This window comes from Peromyscus maniculatus, chromosome 14, assembly GCF_049852395.1.
Source record: "Peromyscus maniculatus bairdii isolate BWxNUB_F1_BW_parent chromosome 14, HU_Pman_BW_mat_3.1, whole genome shotgun sequence".
NCBI lineage: Eukaryota > Metazoa > Chordata > Mammalia > Rodentia > Cricetidae > Peromyscus > Peromyscus maniculatus.
Genome location: NC_134865.1, coordinates 85240454 through 85261860, shown reverse-complemented (window position 1 = coordinate 85261860; position 21407 = coordinate 85240454). Strand labels below are relative to the sequence as shown.

Below are 21407 nucleotides of genomic sequence, written 5' to 3'. Positions count from 1 at the left end.
TGACCTTTCCTCCATACTTCCTAGACCAAAAGGGATGAAGAAAAGCCAGTGAGTGAATCACCAAGTCCTTCCCTGTTCTTCTGTGCCTCATTCTCTGTGTTCTGGTTCCTCATGCCTGGCCCAGGCTGGTCTTGAAATTGTGATCCTCTTGCCTTAATCTCCCAAGTAGGTAAAATTACATGTCTACACTAACAGGCTTTGCTCAAATCTTAAAGGTGCTCTTGTGATACTTAATTTTAAATTGAAAATTGTGACTGAGGGTCATTCTGTATTCTATCCTAGGGCGGCGCCACATCCACCACTTGGGAAGCCAGCTGCAGCTGAACCAGCACTGCCTGGACACAGCCTTCAACTTCTTCAAGATGGCTGTAAGCAAGCATCTGACCCGAGGACGGAAAATGGCCCACGTGATTGCTGCCTGCCTCTACTTGGTTTGCCGAACTGAAGGCACACCTCGTATCCTTTGTTGTGGAAGCCCCACCTCGGTTCTTTGGTGGTTACTTAAATGTTGACTTAGGAGTTGCAGGAGTTTGGTGTTGGTGTTATCAACGGTTTCCTTATTGGATGTCTGGTCCTAACTGATGCAGAGTTCCCTCTCTAAGCTGCCGTCTCAATTAGGATTTCTATTGCTGTGAAGAGACACCATGACTACGATAACTCTTATAAAAGAAAACATTTAATTGGGGATGGCTTACACGTTCAGAGGTTTAGTCTATTACCATCATGGCAGGGAGCATGGTGGCATGCAGGCAGACATGGTGCTTGAAAGGTAGCTGGGAGTTCTGTATCTGGACTGGCAGGCAGCAGGAAAAGAGAGTGACACTGGGCCTGACCTGAGCTTCTGAAACCTTAAAGCCCACCCTTAGTGACACACTTCCTCCAGCAAGGCCACACCTGTTCTACCAAGGCCACACCTTCAGTAATGCCACTCGATCAATCTATGGGGGCCATCTTCATTCAGACCACCTCAGCTGCCAAGGTGGGTATAGTTAGGCTAGTCTGTTAAGTCCCTGCCCCTTTTGGATGGCGGAGGAGGACAGCTCATGACCTCTGGCTTTTCCCCTCCCTTTGCAGCTTTGTTTCTTGAGGTTTCAGGTCTGGTCCTCCTGTGCACTTCCCAGACACCCAGCACTAACCTCTGTCGGCAGCACATATGTCAGGAATTCCATCTTTTGTTCTGCAGAATCTTCCATCAGTATCTCCCAGCTTCTCCTGGTGCCGTCTTCTATGCATTCCTGTCGTCTGTGTACTGCTTATAGTTTCTTCTCTCCATCATGTCAGGAACCTTGGTGTGCTGCTGTCTCATTAAGCACAGGCATCTTCTCTCCAGTAGATCCCTCCCTTTGGCCACCTCCCACCTTGAACTTGTTAGGTCATTTGTTTTCTACCTGTTTCTATTTTGCTTAGTCTGCCTGCCCCACCAGGCTTTTAAATATCTTTGCTTCCTTTCCATCCATCTACTCACCCTTTTGGTATGAGATAGTTCCTAGATTTTATCTTTTAGCCCAGTCCTTCTATTTTTTATGGGGGTGGGGCATATGTGCTGCAGTGTATATGTGGGGTGTAGAGGACCGTTTATAAGAGTGAGTTCTTCTTCTACCATGTAAGTCCAAGGATCAAAGTCAGGTTCTCAGGTTTGGTGGCAAGCACCTTTACCCACTGAGTTATCTCCCTGGCCTCTTCACTTCATTTTTTGAGATAGGAACTTTCACTAAAGCTACTTTCCTGTCCTCTGCACTTTGCTCTGCAGAGCAGCAGATGACCTCGGGAATAGAAGAGCAATGGTACCTGGCTTTCCTGGTTCAGCTGGCACAGCTGTCCTTGGCAAGAGGGAGAACCTCTATCAGACTGTGAGCAGATGATTAAACTGTGTTTGGGCTGCTGTCCCCTGACCATCAGGATGCTAGGCTGCACAGATATACTTAGAAGCCCAGAACTTGAAGTGGGAGAGTAACTGCCCAGTCAAGTGACTGCATCAAGGCGTCTTTAAGAGCATCTCCAAAGGTCTGAACACAGAGTAGGCTCCTGTGGCTTCCGCCTAAGTCCCGCACCCCTCTCCAGTAGTTGGGAGAGGCGAGACAAGTATGAGAGGTGGATCTGAGTGGGAATTGACTCACTGTTTGCAGTACCACAGTGAGTGGAAAGGCACAGACCATGGGAGGGAGCCGGCAGAAGCAGGGCTGCCATCTCTGGATCTGGTGGGAGGAGGCTCAGTCAAGGCAGAGACTTTGAGGAGACATGTGGGCCATGCCACATTGTACACGTCAGGATAATGTTGCTATGTTGCTATGTCAGTTGTCTGAGAAATGCCACACACAGAGAAACTTGCGGGCACAGGTGGTTGCTGGAGTGGTGAGAGGCCAGTCCTTCCATGGAGATGGACTAAGGAAGCCCATCAGCGGGTCCCGAGTCATTAGACACCATCCAGAGCATTGGTTCTGTTGGGCTTTGAAGCCAGTAGTGTCCGTAGATGGTGTCCTGAGGACTGAGTTCTCGTGGAACCTGTTCTTGGTTGCTGGGGCTGCCTGAGGCCTGGGGTAACTCAAGCCATTCCAGGCTCTGTTCAGTTCATATATTTGGCCTAGGCAGCTGTGAAGAATGCCCTCAGTCTCTAGCTCCTGTTTCAGGAAGACAGATATGGAAAGCTCTGATCTGTGAGCCTACTTCTCTTTCATGGTCCTAGTGCAGGGCTTCTGTCAAGTCTGTCACCCTCTCGTGAGGGGTCTGTACTGTGCTGCACCAAGAGCTCCAGGCCCTAACCGTGTGGGTTTTAATCCTGCCTCTGCCCTGGAGTTTGGTGACCTTGCTTCTTAGACTGTTACCTTTTCAGGGAAATGGGGAAGGGAAAACCTCCACGTCATCATGTTGCCAGAGAGCAAGCCTCAGGAGTCTGTAGACAGCAGGTATCATCAGTTCTGTGTAGACGAGTGTCAGTGCTGTACAGAAAGCATGTGTCAGCATGGACAGCATGCACCTGTGTGTATAGAGAACAAGCTGCAGCCTTCTGTAGACAGCAGGTATTAGTGTGTAGACCGCAGGTTTCAGGGTTGTGTAGAGAACAGAATGCAAATGTCATTCAGACAGCAGGTGCTGGTGTTGTACAGACAGCGGGCATCAGTACCGTGTAGATGGCAGACATCAGTGTTGTTAGTGGGCAGTAGGTGCAGAGCCCTGTGGGGGTGACTCATCCTGATTGCAGACAGAGTTCAGGATGGCTTGCTGCATTCTTAGTGCCTTGCCTGACGGAGCATCCTGAGAGTTCCTGTCTAGAGGTACTGTGGCTGGGCTGAGAAGAAACTTACTGGATAGTACTGTCCAGGGAACAGTCAGTTAGAGCAGGAGGGTCCAGGAGATGTGAGAAGTGGCCTGTGGTGAGTGCGAGGCCAGTTTTTCTATATGTCTTGGGGTCCTGTAATGGTGGTGTTAGTTGGGTGGTTTCCCCTGGCCCATTCATCTGCTGACTGTTACGGACACAGATCTTTTTCAGATTGCATGTAGAATGGCCATTTCTCTTGTTTCTATCTTTGGGTAGCTACGGAAACATTTCATATGTGAGGCTGTATAAACAAATTCCATAGCTGGGCCTGGAGATACAGGCTTGTAATCCCAACCTAATGAGAGGCTGAGTTAAGAGAATCTCAAGTTCAAGGTCAGCCTGGACTTTAGCATGTTCAAGTTCAAGAATAGTCTGGGTGTCTTAATTAGGGTTTCTGTTGCTGTGACCAAACACCATTACCAAAAAGCAAGCTGGGGAGGAAAGGGTTTACTTGGCTTACACTTCAGCATTGCTGTTCATCTCTGAAGGAAGTCAGGACAGGAACTCAAACAGGGCAGGATTCTGGAGGCAAAGACCATGGAGGGTGCTGCTTACTGGCTTGTTTCCCATGGCTTGCCTAGCCCACCTTCTTACAGAACCCAGGACCACCAGCCCAGGGATGGCCCCACCCACCACAGGCTGAGCCCTCCCCTCTTGATCACTAATTGAGAAAGTGCCTTCCAGCTGGATCTCAAGGAGGCCTTTCCTCAGCTGAGGCTCCTTCCCTGATGACTCTAGCTTGTGCCAAGTTGACACACAAAACCAGACAGTACACAGGGTAACTTGAACCCTGCCTGTAGCTCAAACGTGAAAAGATAGGGGATAGGCTAGGGATTTAGCTTAGTGGTAGAAAGCTGTATGTGCCAGGTCTTAGGTTCAAGCCTTCATGCTGAAAGGAAGAAAAAATAAATTCCATGTTTGCTCTAGTTCTGCTTCATTTAAATGTCTAAGCTTTAGCCCTTTGGTGAATCTCAGTTTTAAATCAGATCTTGTCTGCAAATGTTCTTCCACCAAGCTCAGCCAGTCAGATGTTGTGGTTGGCCATTAGCCTGCTGTTTACAGAGAAACTGATCTGACCTCCGGCATTGACTGCATTGGGGCCAGGTTGGTGTAGTTGGCATTTTCAGACTTTGTCAAAGCTGTGGATGGCCTGAGGGAATCTCACACGCCTTTTCCAGCCCTCCAGAAAGTCCAGCCTCTAGCGGCTTTTCATTTCCCACTCTTTGCTGTGTTTACGTTTCTCCTTAACAACTGGAGCTAGAGGCTCGCTGAACACAAGTACCACCTGTCAGGATATGGTAGGGCTCAGATGCAGTCACAAAGTGGTTCTGCCCCTTGGAATTTGGGGTTCTTGCATGCTCAGGGCTTTGGTCAGACCTTGACTTTTCTCTTGACTTACGAAACTCCAGCACCCATGTTAGAAGTAGAGGTTTATCAAAGGAGGATACAGTACCTTTAGTCATTATTTGGAGGACCTGCATATATACTTCCTACTAGCCAGGTGATTTTTCATATCAAGGAAAGCAGTCACTTTGGTTGAAAGTTGAATTTTAGTCTTCTTTAAAATGATATAAAATTTTCATCATAGCTTTATTGTGAATGATTTTCAAACACCACAGAGTTGAAGTAATTGTACTGTCCCTGAACAGCCGCCTTCTCCTCCATCCCTTCTGTCCCTTAGCGTCTTACTTTTGACATAGTTCAAAGCAAGCAGTAGGCTCTGCCCACTCCACTGCCCCAGTCTTGCAGAAAAACAAGATTAGATCTGGAGGTAAAATTGACATAAAACGCACAGGTCTTCCTTTACTGCTTGGTAAGTCCTGAGAAATGTATACCCCTTTTTGTTTGCCAGCACCCCTTCAGTTAGACCCTGCTCCTCCAGTACCCCAAGGCTGCCATCATTCTTCTGTCCTTCATCTGTAGACTTGCTAGCTTATTCTGGGATGTACTTTAAATATAGGTACACAGCCTAAGTTCTTTGCTCCAAGCTTTTTGTCACTTGGAAACCTTTGCATTTGTTAGGTTGCTTCCCTGCTGTAGTCACTGTATGTGTAAGACAGTGTTTAGCCTTCCGTTGATGGATCCCTAGGTTGGTCCCAGTATGAGGCCATTTTGAATGAAATTGCTGTGAGCATGCTTATGCACGTCTTTTGTTTATCTCAGGTAAACGCATCAGACTGGAGTAGCTGGGTTAGAGGTAGGCCTGTACTTTGTCTTATAAGGAACCTGCGGACTGTCTCCAGTGCTGTGCCATGTCAGTCTGTGGGTAGTGTAGGGGCTAAAGCTGTCTGCACGCTTGCTAGCATTTGGTGGTAGGAGTGCCCTGGATGGGTTTCTATGACCCACACCTCATGCAGTAGGGTTCTTTTCATGTGTGCATGAGCTGTTTATCTCTCTTTGTGAAGTTTTGCTCACAAGCTTGGTCCATGTTTTGGTATCTATTTTATTATTCTTATAAAATTATGAATATTTAAAAAATGTATTATCTGTATCTCTCTGTGTGTAAACAGGCATGTATGTGTTACATGGACATTGTGGAGTTCAGAGGACAACTTTTTTTTTTTTTTTTTTTTTTTTTTTTTTTGGTTTTTCGAGACAGGGTTTCTCTGTGTAGCTTTGCGCCTCTCCTGGAGCTCACTTGGTAGCCCAGGCTGGCCTCGAACTCACAGAGATCTGCCTGGCTCTGCCTCCCGAGTGCTGGGATTAAAGGCATGCGCCACCAACGCCCGGCCAGAGGACAACTTTAAGAAGTCACTTTCCTTCTTTCACTTCTTAGGGGTTCCTAAGGTCACACTCAGGTTTTCAGCTCATGTCTTTAGCAGCTAAGCCATCTAAACCCCTCCCTCCCCCTTATCTTCTTGAGATGGCAGTCACCTTCCTTTGCTTTTTAATTTTTGTTTTTGTTTGTCTGAGACAGGGTCTCTATGTAGCCTTGGCTGTCCTGGGTCTATGTAGACTAAGCTGGTCTTGAACTCACAGAGGTCCACCTGCCTCTACCTCCCATGTGCTAGGATTAAAGGCGTGTACTACCATGAGTGGCCTGTTTATTAATTTTATTTTATTAAGAATTGTTTGGAATTTATTTTCATTGTGTGTGTATGTTCTGCCTGCATATATGTCTGTGCACCATATGCATACAGTGCATGGAAGCCAAAAGAGGGTGTTGGATTCCCTGGAACGGGAGTTAATAGGTGCTTGGTAACTGCCATGTGGGTATTGGGAATTGAACCCAGGTCCTCTGGAAGAACAGCAGGTGCTCTTAACTACTGAGACAGCAATTCATCCCCAGCTTTTTTGTTTTGTTTTGTTTTGGTTTTTTTTGTTTTTTTGTTTTTTTGTTTTTCGAGACAGGGTTTCTCTGTGTAGCTTTGTGCCTTTCCTTTTCCTGGAACTCACTTGGTAGCCCAGGCTGGCCTTGAACTCACAGAGATCCGCCTGCCTCTGCCTCCCGAGTGCTGGGATTAAAGGCGTGCGCCACCACTGCCCGGCCCCAGCTTATTTTTAAATAGAATTTTTAGGGTAAGTTTTAGACTTCGCACAAAAATTCTGTAGAAAGTACAGAGTCCCTCATTTTGTTTCTCAGCTGCCATTCTCCAGATCAGTGTGGTATGGGGAGTATTATTTTTGAGACAAGGACTTGCTGTTTAGCCTAGAGTACCCTCTGACTCACATCCTCCTGACCCAGCCTTTATCACTCCACCTGTTCCTTTATGGCATGGTCTCTCCTTGAGCCTGGGCTTCATTTTCTTAGCTGCACTGGAAACCAGCAAACACCAGGAATCATCCCATCTCTGGTCCCATTGATCTGGTTTACAGATGTGTGGGATGCCTGGTGTGTTATGTTGGTGCCGGAATCACAGTTGTGCAGCAAGGGCTCTTGTCTTCTCTTTCTAGTTTTGTTTTTCAAGACAGTCTCGCTGTGTAGCTCTGGCTGTCCTGGAACTCACTCTGTAGACCAGGCTGGCCTTGAACTCACAGAGATCCACTTGCCTCTGCCTCATGAGTGCTGGAGTTAATGATATACACCACCACCACTCAGCCGTAGCAAGTGCTCTAGCCACTGAGCCATCTCTGCAGCCTGTATACTATTTTAATGTGCGGTATTGCAGGTGGATGCAATGCCTTGCCCATGTTAAGCGAAGTTCACCACTGGGCTATACCTGTAGCCAGTAGCTTAACATCACTGACAGGTGACCAGTTTTTTATTTTGTCTGTGTGCCGTCTGAGTGTGAACTCATCTGAAATCTATTCTTGGTGCTGTTTACTGTCATACTTAGGCAAGGATAGGTCACATCAGAGCCCCACTGGCAGTGTTCGGTAGGTGCTCACTGCCTTGCTGTAACGTCTGTTTCTGTCCCCTAGGAGTTGCCCTGCTGACTCCCCGAATGGTGACTTGGAGGTTCCTAGTTTGGTCCATCCCATGCTTTGTCTGGACAGTAAACACCTGAAGCCCCCATTTCTGGTCTCACCGACCCTTTCACCGATCCTTGCCTCCACTCTCTCTTGTAGCTCTCTATCCTTAAAACAGATTCCCAGAGGAACCCTCAGTGCCTGGAGACACAGGGACTGGTTAGGTTCCACCAGGGCCTTTTCCTCTCTGGTCAGATGATGAACTTGGATGTGACAGATGAGGTCCAGCTCCGTGGTGTGCAGCCCTGGTAGCCTCCATGCAAACACTCCTTAACTCTGGCTGCAGACATGCTCCTCGACCTCAGCGACCTGCTCCAGGTAGATCACCTTCCTTAAGTCTTTCTGCCCTGAGGGCATTATAGGGCCACAGCCTGTGCTTCCATAAACCTGGAGACCAATCTGTGCTGCTCGCTATAGTACGCAGCAGCCTTTGTGTTCAGGGTGGTGAAGCTTGTGTGGCCAGAGGTTGGGGCCTCAGTAGGTGAGGGCAGCTCACAGCTACAGTATTAGAGCCTAGTGGCTCAGCCTTAGAATCACTTGAGAGACCTTTGTGAAATTTAGTCTAAGGCAAAGAAGTTTTTTTTTTTAAAGATTTTATTTATTTATTATGTATACAGTGTTCTATCTGCATGTATGCCTGCAGACCAGAAGAGGGCACCAGATCTCGTTACAGATGGTTGTGAGCCACCATGAGGTTGCAGGAATTGAACTTAGGTCCTCTGGAAGAGCAGCCAGATGCTTTTAACCGCTGAGCCATCTCTCCAGCCCCATGAAGATTCTTTTTTTAAGGGAATATTGGACCCCATTGCATGCATTTCAGACTCTGGGAAACCCTCATACGTACAGTCTGTTTAGGGCCATTGGTTTTCTGGATTCAGATAAAGTGGTTTTGTTGTGTTGCTTGTTTCTGTTGTTTTTAAGACCGGGTTTCATGTAGCCCAAGTGAGCCTGGGACTCAGATCCGCCGGCCTTTGCATCTGCAGTGCTGGGATTAAAGGTGGGTGCCACAGTGTCCGTGCACTGTTCACCTCCGAGTAACTGAACATCTAGAGAAGATGCACCTAGGTCCCTTCAAAGGCAGCGAAGGAGAGAGGGGCAAGGAGACTGCACTGTTGCCCCGCTGACCTACTGTGTGTGGCGGCTGGGTGGAGACTAACCGAAGTCCCCAGACCACTCCCTGAGAGCCACAGTGACATTATGGACCAGGAAGTAGAATAAATGCCCACAAATTCACCCTGAATGGGAACCCTGATCAGGAAACCCCCAGGGGTCCTGAGAGCCCATAGCCCAGGCTACTGCTCCTGGTTGCTCATGACTCAGTGTCTCCAAAGACTAACAGTTAGATTCCAGTCAGATGGTGCCTTGTATTTTTGGCCTCCCAGCTGTCTTTATAAATGGCATCTCTCAGAAGCTATTGCTGAAATATTTTTTGGTCAAGCTAAAAATAACCTGTTGGAATTGCGATAATCCATTGACTCCACCTTTGAATGTATTGTACTCAGTTCAGAGCATGGCCACATGACTGTTTCCATCTGATTCCAGCCTCCTAGAAAGGATGGGGGCCAGGGCAGCGCCAGAAGTAGCTTGGACTCCTCTTAGAGGAAAACAGGTGCACCAGCCAGTCATCTTTGGCTGCACAGCTTTGGAAGTGGGAGAACAGCCCAGCCTGTCAGGATAGAAGGTGGCATGCCACCGGAAAGGCTGAAGTCTGGCCAGCTGTGTAGTCTGGGTGGCTACAGACTACTCTTCTTGGTAGAGCTATGCTGACAAAATGGAGTGTGAGGGGCATGCAGGGGAGGACCATACGAGGCTGTCCCTGCCCCAGAGCATCACAGTATGTTCTTTGGTTTCTTGTAAGATCTCCCTGGGGCCAGGCCTTGCCTGACCTTCAGACAAGACACTTTTGCTCTTACCTGGGTGGGGCTCCTGCCCATGTCTGGAGGCCTCTGGTGGGCCTGGCTGCTCTGAAGAAAGGAGTCAAAGAGTAGAATGGGCAGAGACCCTGAGTTAAAGCCTCTTTTCCCTGATTCACATGAATGCCAAAGGCAGACAGACCGCCGTCAGCCACAGCATAGGAGAGTGAATTGTCAATGTAATGGTGTCTAACAGTACCTACCAGTATTAGTGTGCCTAGAAGCCAGGTACAGTGGTACACACTTGTAGTCCCAGATGCTTAAAAAACTATCTCTAGAAAGTATTCTTTAAAATAATTTTTCTTTTAGATTTATTTGTATGAGCATTTGCCTACATGTATGTGTATGAACCACCTGTGTCCCTGGTACCCATAGAGGCCAAAAGAGGGTGTTGGATCCTCTGGAACTGGAGTTAGAAATGGTCGTGAGCCACCATGTCGGTGCTGGGAACCAAACCCCAGGCTTCTGCATGAGAAGCAGGAGCTCTGTACCACTGAGCCGTCTCTCCATCCCCTGGAAAGTGTCAAAACTTTGGATTTACACTTGAAGTCTATTTATTCTCGTCAGACATATCCATCTGGAACCCAAGGTTAAGATAGTGAAGGGCCGGGCAGTGGTGGCACACGCCTTTAATCCCAGCACTCGGGAGGCAGAACCAGGCAGATCTCTGTGAGTTCGAGGCCAGCCTTGGCTACCAAGTGAGTTCCAGGAAAGGCGCAAAGCTACACAGAGAAACCCTGTCCCGAAAAACAAAAACAAAAACAAAACAAGATAGTGAAGGAGTTTGTGGTAGGTAGATGGAGGTCAAAGCCAGCTTTGGCCATACCACTGGAGTGGAGACCTGGATGTCTGTGGGAACCTGAAAGGATGCTTCAGGAACAGAGTGCTCCTATAGGAGCACACTTACTTGCATACTTGAACAGACTATATACCATATGACTTGTGCATATGCTTACATCACATACTCCCATGTTTCCATACCGTACATGAATACTCACATAGGCCATATAGTCATGCACACCATAGTTTTGTAGATGACCCTTGAAACTGCAGACAGGTAGAATTACTTCAGAAAGTGCACTTTGACCTACCAGTCCTCATGAAGGCCTCAGGAAGATACTTGTGTCCAGCCAGGATGGAAGGTAACCAGCCCACTGCTGATTCGCCATGGCGGCTGAACCTGGCCTTCTCAACTGGGTTGATGTACCAAGTTGACAAGTCACAAATCTCTCCCTCTAGTCCTTCATGTAATGAAGATCCCATTGTGTATCATCCCTTAGACTTTGTCTCTTGACATATGTCAACATCTAGGGGGGTATCACTTTCATGCCAAGAAACAGGGCTTAGAGGTCCCACAGGCTAGGCTTGATTAGGTGAGGGAGTTCTTTGAGGAGGCCAGAGGCAGAAGGCTAGACCAGTCATATCTGTAAGGCCCAGGGGTCCCAGAAGCGGCCTGGCATGAGTGCAGTGGGGTTTTCAGGTAGCTGAGGATGGGAGGAGCCTCTAGGGTTGAGGCAGGCCTGAGTATCCCAGGCTAATCCGTACAGTGCTGCACTGATACTGAACTGCACATTAGGGGTTCTGTACACTGGCTATACCTTGGCTTTCCTGACAACTGCTAGTACTCCTACCACTCCAACCCTAGGCACAGCCTTTCCAGGCTGGACTTATCCCACTGCTTACCTCCTCTGGCAAGGAAGAACTATGGCAGGTGGCCAGCAGGCCCCATGGCAGATAAGGACTTGAGGTGAGGGGAGTGGAGGAAACAGTTGGGGTTCCAGCAAGTAAACAGAGATCTATGGGACTGGAAGGTAGAGGAAGAGTAGCCATTGTGTGGTGTACCAGTCTTGGGTTGATTCAAAATTAGGCATAACTCTGTACTGTGTTACCATACTCTAGTGTGTACCCTCACAGAACTTTTCTAAGCAACCACTGACAAGGTTAGGGGAGTCTAGGCAGCCAAACAGGAAGAAGGTTGGCCCTCCTGGTGTGGAGACCAGCGGAAAGTCATGGAGTGGATTTTCCACAGTCCAGCAGGGGCTCTGGCAATGGGTTCTTTGAAGACAGTACAGTGAAACAGGCACTTTAAGAAAACAGCAGCTGAGCAGGATGTGGTGGCGCAGGCCTTTACCCAGCACCCCAGAGGCAGAGGCAGGCAGATCTGAGTTCCAGGCCAGCCTGGTCCACAGAGCAAGTTCTAAGACAGCCAGGGCTACACAGAGAGACCCTGTCTGAAAAACAAAACAAAACAACAAAAATTATGAAAAAAGAAAAAGCAGCAAATGTTTCCTTGAATAGCAGTTCATTCCTAGTTGTGTTCTTTTTGTCACAGGTGAATGTGTACGTGCTGGGGAAGACGTTCCTGCTCTTGGCGAGGGAGCTCTGCATCAACGCACCGGCTATAGGTAGGCTGGCTCAGATATTACCCTCTGGAAACTAACATGCTAAGGTGCTCAGAGCAGAGGGATGTCAGGTCAAAGTACAGAGCCCTAAAGGTAAGAAATGTTTCCTAAAATTTGTGGGAAATACAGCCAGTAGGGTTTTATTTCTGGTGCAGACTTGGAAGGCTTCCCACCACTGCCTGTCAAATGTGGCTCAGGACCAAAGGGAAGAGTATAATGCTTCATGTTGGGACCCTAGCAGATACCTTGAGAAAGGCAGGGGCCTCCTAACACTTGAGGGAAGAAGTTCCAGGAACAGGTGCCCTCTAGCCATGGCCCTTCCCATATGCAGGCATGGGGTTTTCATGGTTTCTGAAGTATCAACTCACGGAGGGCTAGAGCAGAGGGTCTGGGAGGATAGAGTGGAGTCCCAACAGGGCCAGGCTTCTGGTGTTAGGCACACTGGGCTAGGGCACATACTCTCTCCCCAGAGACCACTGCCTTTGTGCTAGTGGGCCTTTGAAGGTCAGGTGCTTTTCCAGGACAAAACAGCTGCAAGAGAGGGTAGAGGCCTGGGCCTATGGACCCTTGTTTACCCCCCTCCCCCCCCACACACACACCCCAGCAGGCAGCACAGCATACAGTCCACTCCTTACATCTGACCCTGCAGTAGAACCGAGGTGCTTTAACAAACACAATCACACTGGGCAGCGGCGCACGCCTTTAATCCCAGCACTCAGGAGGCAGAGCCAGGAGGATCTCTGTGAGTTCGAGGCCAGCCTGGTCTACAGTATGAGATCCAGGACAGGCACCAAAATTACACAGAGAAACCCTGTCTCAAAAAAACCCCAAAACAAACACAATCACCCAGACATGTGGCCTGCAGAACGCTAGCTACAGCCCTTGAGAGGAAGACAGCCCAGATGCCACATAGGCATAGATGAGACAGGGTCTGGTTTTAACTGCTTTGCACTGCAGACTTCATACAGAAGAGATGTTCTCAGTAGTGAGAAAGAGAACGTTAATAATTCCTACAGTCACTTAGCTACAAGTGGCTCTTGTTCTGTTGAAACCTTTATTATGAAAATTCACTTAAATAGGATGGAACTATTTTAAGTGACTTTTCAGCAACTTGTGGCTTGAATAGAAGGTCTCAAGGTAGGCTGGAACCACTTAGAATCCAAAAGAATGGGAGGAAAATCCAAGGGTCCTGAAGCTTGGGTGCCACTGGGCAGGGACCTGGGACTACCTTGGACCCAAGTCTGTCCTCCATCTGTGGAATACCATGTCAGGGTCAGGGGACATCTGCAATTCAGTTCCTAGGCTGTGGCTGTAAAGAGAAGTCATCTGGTTCAGACTCAGGCTGATAGAGTAAGCCAAGCCTTTAATGGTATCAGTAAGGCAGTAGGCAGTGTCCTGCACCTCCACTGCACTTACTGGGTAGACTCCATGGAGAAGAGCCTGGGGGCAAGTCCACCCCAACCCCTACACCTCAGGCATAGAAGATGAGCTCTGGAATCTGTCCACCCTGGACTCCAGTCCCATTGGTACTGTCCGAGGAGCACTGGAACTGGAAGGCTACCTTTCCACACTGCACTTCCGTCATCCCTTCCTGCCCAAAGTAGCTGAGCTCACTGCCGTCCAGGACAGCACTGGCCGTGTAGAAGGTGTCCTGCTCCACCTGGACTGGGTGCTCAAACCAGACTGGGAATGTGTTGCTGGACCCGTCTGACACAAACTTGGTGAGATTCTGAGCTAGGACCATCCCTAGCCGCTTGAGTTCAATCTTCACACTGTACTCGGCCTTCCCGGAACTGGACCCGTATAAGCCCAGTCCAGCAATGAACACCCTTCTGTCCACTGCAAACTGGATGCTGTCGCAGCGCCCGCGGTACCTCCACTGGTTACTTCGGTAGGCGGAAGACTGGAAGCGGTGGCACCTCTGTGGAGCCAGGCCTTTCCTCTTGGTCAGGGGGAAGTCGAGGAGGGGCTTGTTGGCAGCTGTGTACCAGAGGAAGATGTTGTGGGTCTCCTCTAAGGTCAGGATGTCTGACTGGGCAGCGCCGTTGGCAAACTCCTCCAGGGTCATAGTTGGAATTCGGACTAGATAGAGGGCGCTTCCCAAAACATGCCTCTTGTTGTGAGGGGTGACAGGGAGGCCCTGTCTCTTGCACTCTGCCTCAGCCCAGTTCAGGACCGCCTCGAAGACCACAGCCTCTTTGGTGTTGAGGGCCTCCCTGGTCACAATGATCTCCAGGGTCTGCCGGTCAATTTCACAGAAGCCTTCTGACCTCAGGGCCATCTCAGCCTGCGCATCAATGACTTCCCAGCAGCGCTGGGTCAGTTCGGGTTCCTCAAACAGTCGGCTCTGGGATAGCAGGACGCAGGCATTTTTGGCTTCCAGGCTTGTCTCCAGAAAGTTGACGCAGGCCTTGGCTAATGCAGGCACAATGTACTTCTTAGCAGCATACAGAGTGGCGAGCACTGTGTCGGCCTCCAGATCAATCTCATCGCTGTACATGTACCTGGGTAATAAGACAGGGACTCTTCTGGGGAATTGCAAGGGCTGGCCTCAAAGAGGAGCTCATGGGCTCCCATGCTCAAGCTCTCGGATTATAGGAAACATGTAGGGACCACTGGAAGGTAACCACCCCATCTTTCCAGCCCCAGAATAGAGAGAGCACTTACTTTAACAAGACCAGGAAGGCGGCAGGCTCGACGTCAGGAATGTGGATTTCTGACTTGACTTCCGCAAGGTCCCCATAGAACATGGCATAGAAGACGGAGCTGCCGACAGCCAAGACGTACTGTGAATGAAAGAAAGTCACCTGAGCTACAGGGCTGTAAAGACGGTCCAGAGAGACTGCGTTCAGCCAGGCCCGCCAGGGGACAGGGCTGTGCCCCTACCCACCTTGTGAGCGGGCACGCGCCTGGCTGCCCCCAGGGCTCCCACGATGAAGTGGACGTCAGCCATCAGCTCGTTGTTGAACATGAGCGCATTCCTGCAAGGGGGAGAGGCACACGGGCTGGAACGGCGCGCGCCCGGGCTCCGGAGCCCGGGGGCGGGCGTCGGCTCACCTCTCGCGCAGCGTCGGGTGGAAGGACTGCCAGTTGGGGCTCTCGGGATTGTTGTTGTCTGGCGCGGGCGGCGCGGGCAAGGGCGGCAGCGGGGCGGGCGCCAGGCAGGGCGGGCAGCAAAGGCCGACCTTCCTGCCCACGGCCGCGCCTGCCGCGTTGCTGTTGGCGATGTCGGTGGCAGTAGCTGCGGAGGCGCCGGCGGGCGGGTACAGTTCTGCGGCCATCGTCGCTCCCTCCGGGGCCGCCTCCACGCTGGTCGGCGCGGCGCAGCGCGCCTTCGCGCCGCGCCGGGGCCTGGGCAGCGGCTCTGCGAGCACCAGCAGGGAGGTTAGGCACTGCGCCACCCGCCCATGCAGGCAGGCCAGCGGCAGCAGCATGGGGCCACGCCGGCCCTGCCTGCCGCCCGCACCCCCGCACCCCGCACCCCCGGAGCCCGCGGCCGGGCCGCAGGGGGCGCCGTCCCACCCGTACCCACTGAGGCGCCGGCGTCTCTCGTCACTGCGTCACGACGCGGCTCCTCCTCGCGCCGAGGCCCCGCCCCCGAGGGGGGTGCTGAGGCCCCGCCCGGTGACCAGGTTTGTCTGTGTTATAATTGCACCTTCTGTCTCTTAGAAATGAGAACTTCTCAGCAGCTCAGCTTTTGTAAAAGAACCTGACACAGCTAGCTTTCTTCCATGGAAGAAATGAGTTCCGAAAGAAGGCTTGATATCTCTATGTCTGACTTTAACGGAGCATAAAGGGGAGTACGTGTTGTAGTGTGTCAGAATTTCTTTTTCTTTTTTAAATTAGGACTTTATATGCCCCTTCAAACTCCCTATGTAGATCTTCCTTTATAAGTTGAGTATTCTACTGTGCTGCATTTTGTTTGTCAGTTCATCCAACTGATGGGTGAACACCCGAGTGGGTTATATAAACCAGCTGTTGTTACCATAGTAGGGCAATTATCTTTTCCAGATCCTAATTGTAATTCTTTGGGTCTTTACCTAGAACTGAGATGGTTGGAACAAATAGTCATTCCTCATTTACCTTTAAAAAATATTTTTATTTTGCCAGGTAGTGGTGGCGCACACCTTTAATCCCAGCACTTGGGAGGCAGAGGCAGGCAGATCTGGAGGCCAGCCTGGTCTACAGAGCGACTTCCAAGACAGGCTCCAAAGCCACACAGAGAAAACGTGTCTCAAAAAAACAAAACAAAACAAAATTTATTTTATTTGATGTGTGGATGTTTTGTTCGCATGTTCTCTGTGCACCACATGTGTGCCTGGTGTTTCAAAGGGCAGAAGAGGGCGTTGGAGCCCCTGGAACTGGAGACGTAGGAACTGGAGATGTAGGAACTGGAGATGTAGATGGTTGCAAACTGTGAGATGTGGGTACTGGGAACCGAACCAGGTCTTCTGCAAGAGAAATGAGCATTCTTAACCACAGAGTCATATCCAGGCCTTCATTCACTTTGTCAGTTTTTATTGTTGGTTTTGTTTTCTTGTTTTGTTTTGTTCTTTGGAAACAGGGTCTCTCTGTGTAGCCCTGGCTGTCCTGGAACTCACTCTGTAGACCAGGCTGACCTTGAACTCAGAGATCTGCCGGTTTCTGCCTCCCAAGTGCTGAGATTAAAGGCATGCACCACCACCACCTGGCTTCATTTACTTTTTTTTTTTAAGATTTATTTATTTGTTTGTTTGTTTGTCTGTTTATTATGTATACAGTGTTCTGCCTGCAAGCCAGAAGAGGGCACCAGATCTCATTACAGATGGTTGTGAGCCACCATGTGGTTGCTGGGAATTGAACTCAGGACCTCTGGAAGAGCAGCCAGTGCTCTTACCTCTGAGCTACCTCTCCAGCCCCCTTCATTTACTTTTATGAGGAAACTTTGAAATGGTCTTTTTTAGTGGCTTTATCATTTTCTGTTCTTTCACAGTGTGCACAGGCTTTTTTCTCTTCATCCTGGCCAAGGCTTGTTGTAATTTTCTGGGTTTTAATAGAGGCCATGGTAGTGGGTATGAGATGATATCTTGATAGTTGATACCGAGCACTCTTCCCTGTTTGTTTGTTTGTTTGTTTGTTTGTTTGTTTTTTGGTCATTTGCATATCCTCTTGGAAGAAATGTCTACTCAAGTCATTTGCCCATTTTCATTCTCTCTTTTTTTATTTAAAAGTTTTTTTTTTTTCCATTTACAGACCAACCACAGCTGCCCCTCCCCCCACTCCCTCCCCATCCACTCCTCAGAGAGGGAAAGGCCTCCCAGGGGGAGTCAACAAAAGTTGGGCATATCAAGTTGAGGCAGGACTAAGCCCCTCCCCCGTGTATGGGGCTGAGCAAGGCATCCCTGCATAGGGAATGGGCTCCAAAAAGCCGGTTTATGCATCCAGGATAAATCCTGGTCCCACTGCCCACATAATGCCCAAGTCACACAACTGCCACCCACATTCAGAGGGCCTAGTTTGGTCCCATGCAGGTTCCCCAACTGTCAGTCCAGAGTCAGTGAGCTCCCACTAGTTCGGATTAGCTGTCTCTGTGGGTTTCCCCATCATGATCTTGACCCTTTGCTCATACAATCCCTCCTCCCTCTCTTTGGACTCGGGGAGCTCCACCCAGTGCTTAGCTGTGGATCTCTGCCTCTGCTTCCATCAGTTAGTAGATGAAGGTTCTATGATGACAATTAGGGTAGTCACCAATCTGATCACAGGGAAAGGCCAGTTCGGGGACCCTCTGCACTGTTGCGTGGAGTCTTAGCTGGGGTCATCCTTGTGGGTTTCTAGGAATTTCCCTAGTACCAGGTTTCTCACTAACCCCATTAATGGCTCCCTCTGTCAAGATATCTCTTTCCTTGCTCTCCCTCTCCATCCCTTCCTCAACTCGACCATCCTTTCCCTCATGTTCTCTTGCCACCTCCCCTTACCTCCTCCCCTTCCCCACCATGTTCCCAATTTACTCAGGAGATCTTATCTATTTACCCTTCCTAGGGGGATCCATGCTTATCTCTTTTAGGGTCCTCCTTGTTACCTAGCTTCTCTGGGGTTGTGGAATGTGTAGCCTAGTTATCCTTTGCTTTACGCTTGATATCTACTTATGAGTGAGTACATACCATGTTTGTCTTTCTGGGTCTGGGTTACCTCACTCAGGATGTTTTTTTCTAGTCTGTCCATTTGCCTGCAGATTTCATGATGTCATTTTTTTTTTTTTTTTTTACAGCTGAGTGATACTCCATTGTGTAAATGTACCACATTTTCTTTCTTTCTTTTTTTTTTTTTTTAAGATTTATTTATGAGTTCTGCCTACATGCATACTTGCAGGCCAGAAGAGGGCACCAGATCTCATTACAGATGGTTGTGAGCCACCATGTGGTTGCTGGGTATTGAACTCAGGACCTCTGGAAGAACAGTCACTGCTCTTAACCACTGAGCCATCACTCCAGCCCCTGTACCACATTTTCTTTAACCATTCTTCAGTTTAAGGGCATCTAGGTTGTTTCTAGGTCTGGCTATTATGAATAAGGCTGCTATGAACATAGTAGAGCAAGTATCCTTGTGGTATGATTGAGCATCCTTTGGGTATATGCCCAAGAATGGTATTGCTGGATCATGAGGTTGCTTGATTCCCAGTTTTCTGAGGAACTGTCGTACTGATTTCCAAAGTGGTTGTACAAGTTTGCACTCCTACCAGCAATGGAGGAGTACTCCCCTTACTCCACATCCTCTTCAGCGTAGGCTGTCATCAATGTTTTTGATCTTAGCCATTCTGACAGGTGTAAGATGGCATCTCAGAGTTGTTTTGATTTGCATTTCCCTGATGGCTAAGGGTGTTGAGCAGTTCTTTAAGTGTCTTTCTTTTTCCATTTTCTGATCAGTTTGCCTTTTCACTGCATTGAGCTCTTTAGGTAGTATGGCTACTAACCCTGATCTAGTGGTTTACAGATGTTTTCTCCCATTTTTGTAGCTGCCTTATCTGTGTATAGACTCCTTTGCTATATAGAAACTTTGCAGTCTGAGGTCTGTCTATTTTTGCTTTTATTGAATCATTGTTAAGAACAGTGTCATAGTGTTCCCCATGTTTTCTTTTTGGAAATCTGTACATCTCTGGTCTGCTTGGTCGTAGTTCTACATGTGACAGCAATCTTGTTTCCCCAGTCTGTTTGTTGAAGAGAGTGTCCTTACACCTTGTATCATTTTATTCATTCATCTGTTTGTTTCTTAAGACAAAGTCTCAGCTATACAGCCCTGGCTGTCCTGGAACTGACTATGTAGACCAGGCTGGCCTCGAACTCACAGAGATCCATCTGCCTCTGCCTCCCGAGTGCCCCATCAGGCCTGTCCTAGTTTCTTTGTTCTTTAATGCACATGCCATTTTCATAACTACTCCACAGAGTCTGCAAAAGGGTTGCTTTGTGAGGCAGAGAATTAAAGTCTATTTAGTAAATGCAATCTAGTGATATGAATCCCACCTTAATTTTTTTTCCTGATTGACCTCAGATTTGAGAGAACTTTGTCAAAAAGTTCCCATCCTTGTGGTTTGGAAATTTCTATTTCTAGTACTTCTTGCTTTGTATGACTCTAACTCTGACCCCCATGTACGCATAGACTCTACTATATCTTTGGAGTTACTTTTCCCTGTTCACTGCTTGCCTGTTACCCATAGGTCTGCACTTCATTCAGGGAACTGAAGTCAGACAGCCTAGACTTTTTCTTCATCCTTTTTTTTTTTTTTTTTTTTTAACTGTTTGTTTATTTAGAGACAAGGTCTTGTCATGTTTCCCAGGCAGGCTTCAACTCTCTATCTTTGTACTGAGGCTTCTGTAGCAGCTTGGATTATAGGCATTTGTTGCCACACACACTATCTTTATTTATTTATTTATTTATTTATTTATTTTTGGTTTTTCGAGACAGGGTTTCTCTGTGTAGCTTTACACCTGTTCTGGAACTCACTTGGTAGCCCAGGCTGGCCTCGAACTCACAGAGATCCGCCTGACTCTGCTTCCCGAGTGCTGGGATTAAAGGCGTGCGCCACCACCGCCCGGCCCCACACTATCCTTTTTATTTAGGGAAGGCATGTGGAGGGGTGGGGGTCAGGGGTGTTGAGACAAAGTCTTACTCTGTAGATCAGGTTGACCTGAAACTCATAGAAATCCACCTGCCTCTGCTTTCTGGGTGCTGGGATTAAAGACACACACCACCATTCCTGGCCTGAGGACATTTTTTAAAAATCAAGTCTGTTCACTGCCATATTCTCAAGGCTTGGAACATAACAATTATTAGATATATATTTATATATGTTATATATAACTTAAAATTTTTCTTTTGTAGCCTGTGCATGCTTTTAATCCCAGCACTTGGAAGGCAGAGGCAAGCCAATCTCTGAGTTCAAGGCTACCCTAGTCTACAGAATGAGTTTCAGAACAGCCAGGGTTATACAGAGAAACCCTGTCTCAAAAAAACAAAAAAGCACAACAACAAAACTTTGGGGGCCCAAGGCTGCTGAACTTTTAATAAAGATGGCTGCTAGGATTCTCACCAATTGAGCATAACCTGGGGGCACTGGTACCCGATGTAGCCAGGAGTTTACTGTGGAATGTGGCTTGGATCTCTCTAGTCCCTCTGGGTTCCGGGCTGCTTCTGGGCCTCCATTTTCACTGCCCTCTTAAACCCTCCCTACGTCCTTCTGTTGTTTTTCTTTCCTTTTTTTTTTTTTTTTTTTTGGTTTTGTTTTTTGAGACAGGGTTTCTCTATGTAGCTTTGCGCCTTTCCTGGAACTCACTTGGTAGCCCAGGCTGGCCTCGAACTCACAGAGATTTGCCTGGCTCTGCCTCCCAAGTGCTGGGATTAAAGGCGTGCGCCACCACCGCCCGGCTCTTTTTTTTTTTTTTTTTAAATAATTTATTTGTATTTTAGGTACATTGATGTCTGTGTGGGGGTGTCAGATCTCCTGGAACAGAAATTACAGACAGTTGTGAGCCGCCATGTGGATGCTGGGAATTGAACCCTGGCCCTCTGGAAGATCAGCCAGTGCTCTTAACCTCTGAGCCATCTCTCCAGCCTTTCTTTCCTTTTCAAGAGATGGGGTCTCTCTGTGTTGTTGAGGGTGGCCTCAAATTCTCAAATCTAAGTGTCCTCCCCATCCATCACCCAAGTAGCTCAGGTTACAGGTAGAAGCCAGTGGACTCAGCTTTCTTCCCTGAGTCTTTGTGTGAGCTGGACTGGATCTTTGCATGTATAGTCTCATGGAGTCACTTGGTAAAGGTCAGTTTGCCCAGGAGGATGGGCTAGGTGTCAGTCAGCAGTTGATGCCTTTCCCTTCTCAGCCCTCCCTGCTTATCT

At 48.6% G+C, this 21407-nt stretch overlaps 2 protein-coding genes across 4 annotated transcripts in view; one reads left to right on the top strand and one right to left on the bottom strand.

Annotated features, from left to right (window-relative positions):
• The window catches only part of Brf1 (BRF1 general transcription factor IIIB subunit), a 51364-nt gene that overhangs the window by 8745 nt on the left and 21212 nt on the right, over window positions 1-21407 (top strand). For both annotated transcript variants that reach the window (XM_006988013.4, XM_042261261.2), the window contains exons 3-5: window positions 283-456; window positions 8013-8044; window positions 11972-12044. In XM_006988013.4, the coding sequence (XP_006988075.1) occupies window positions 283-456; window positions 8013-8044; window positions 11972-12044 (279 nt within the window). The remainder of the gene's footprint in view (window positions 1-282; window positions 457-8012; window positions 8045-11971; window positions 12045-21407) is intronic.
• Btbd6 (BTB domain containing 6) lies at window positions 13385-15610 on the bottom strand. 2 transcript variants are annotated; one of them, XM_076551538.1, is made up of 5 exons: window positions 15570-15610; window positions 15099-15405; window positions 14932-15022; window positions 14709-14827; window positions 13385-14545 (listed from the first exon to the last, which is right to left on the bottom strand). In XM_076551538.1, exons 2-5 carry the CDS (start codon window positions 15320-15322, stop codon window positions 13513-13515), a joined length of 1467 nt encoding a protein of 488 aa, XP_076407653.1. In that variant the 5' UTR covers window positions 15323-15405; window positions 15570-15610; the 3' UTR covers window positions 13385-13512. The 2 variants fall into 2 exon arrangements, with proteins under 2 accessions (XP_076407653.1, XP_006988074.2); XM_006988012.3 differs by lacking the exon at window positions 15570-15610 and having other exon boundaries at window positions 15099-15560.

Coding starts and splice junctions, on each gene's coding strand:
- Btbd6 (XM_006988012.3), bottom strand. CDS start 15,475: ATGCTGCTGCCGCTGGCCTGCCTGCATGGGCGGGTGGCGCAGTGCCTA. Junction 14,828..14,931: donor GGCGCGTGCCCGCTCACAAG/GTGGGTAGGGGC, acceptor TTTCATTCACAG/TACGTCTTGGCTGTCGGCAG. Junction 14,546..14,708: donor GCCTTCCTGGTCTTGTTAAA/GTAAGTGCTCTC, acceptor CTTATTACCCAG/GTACATGTACAGCGATGAGA.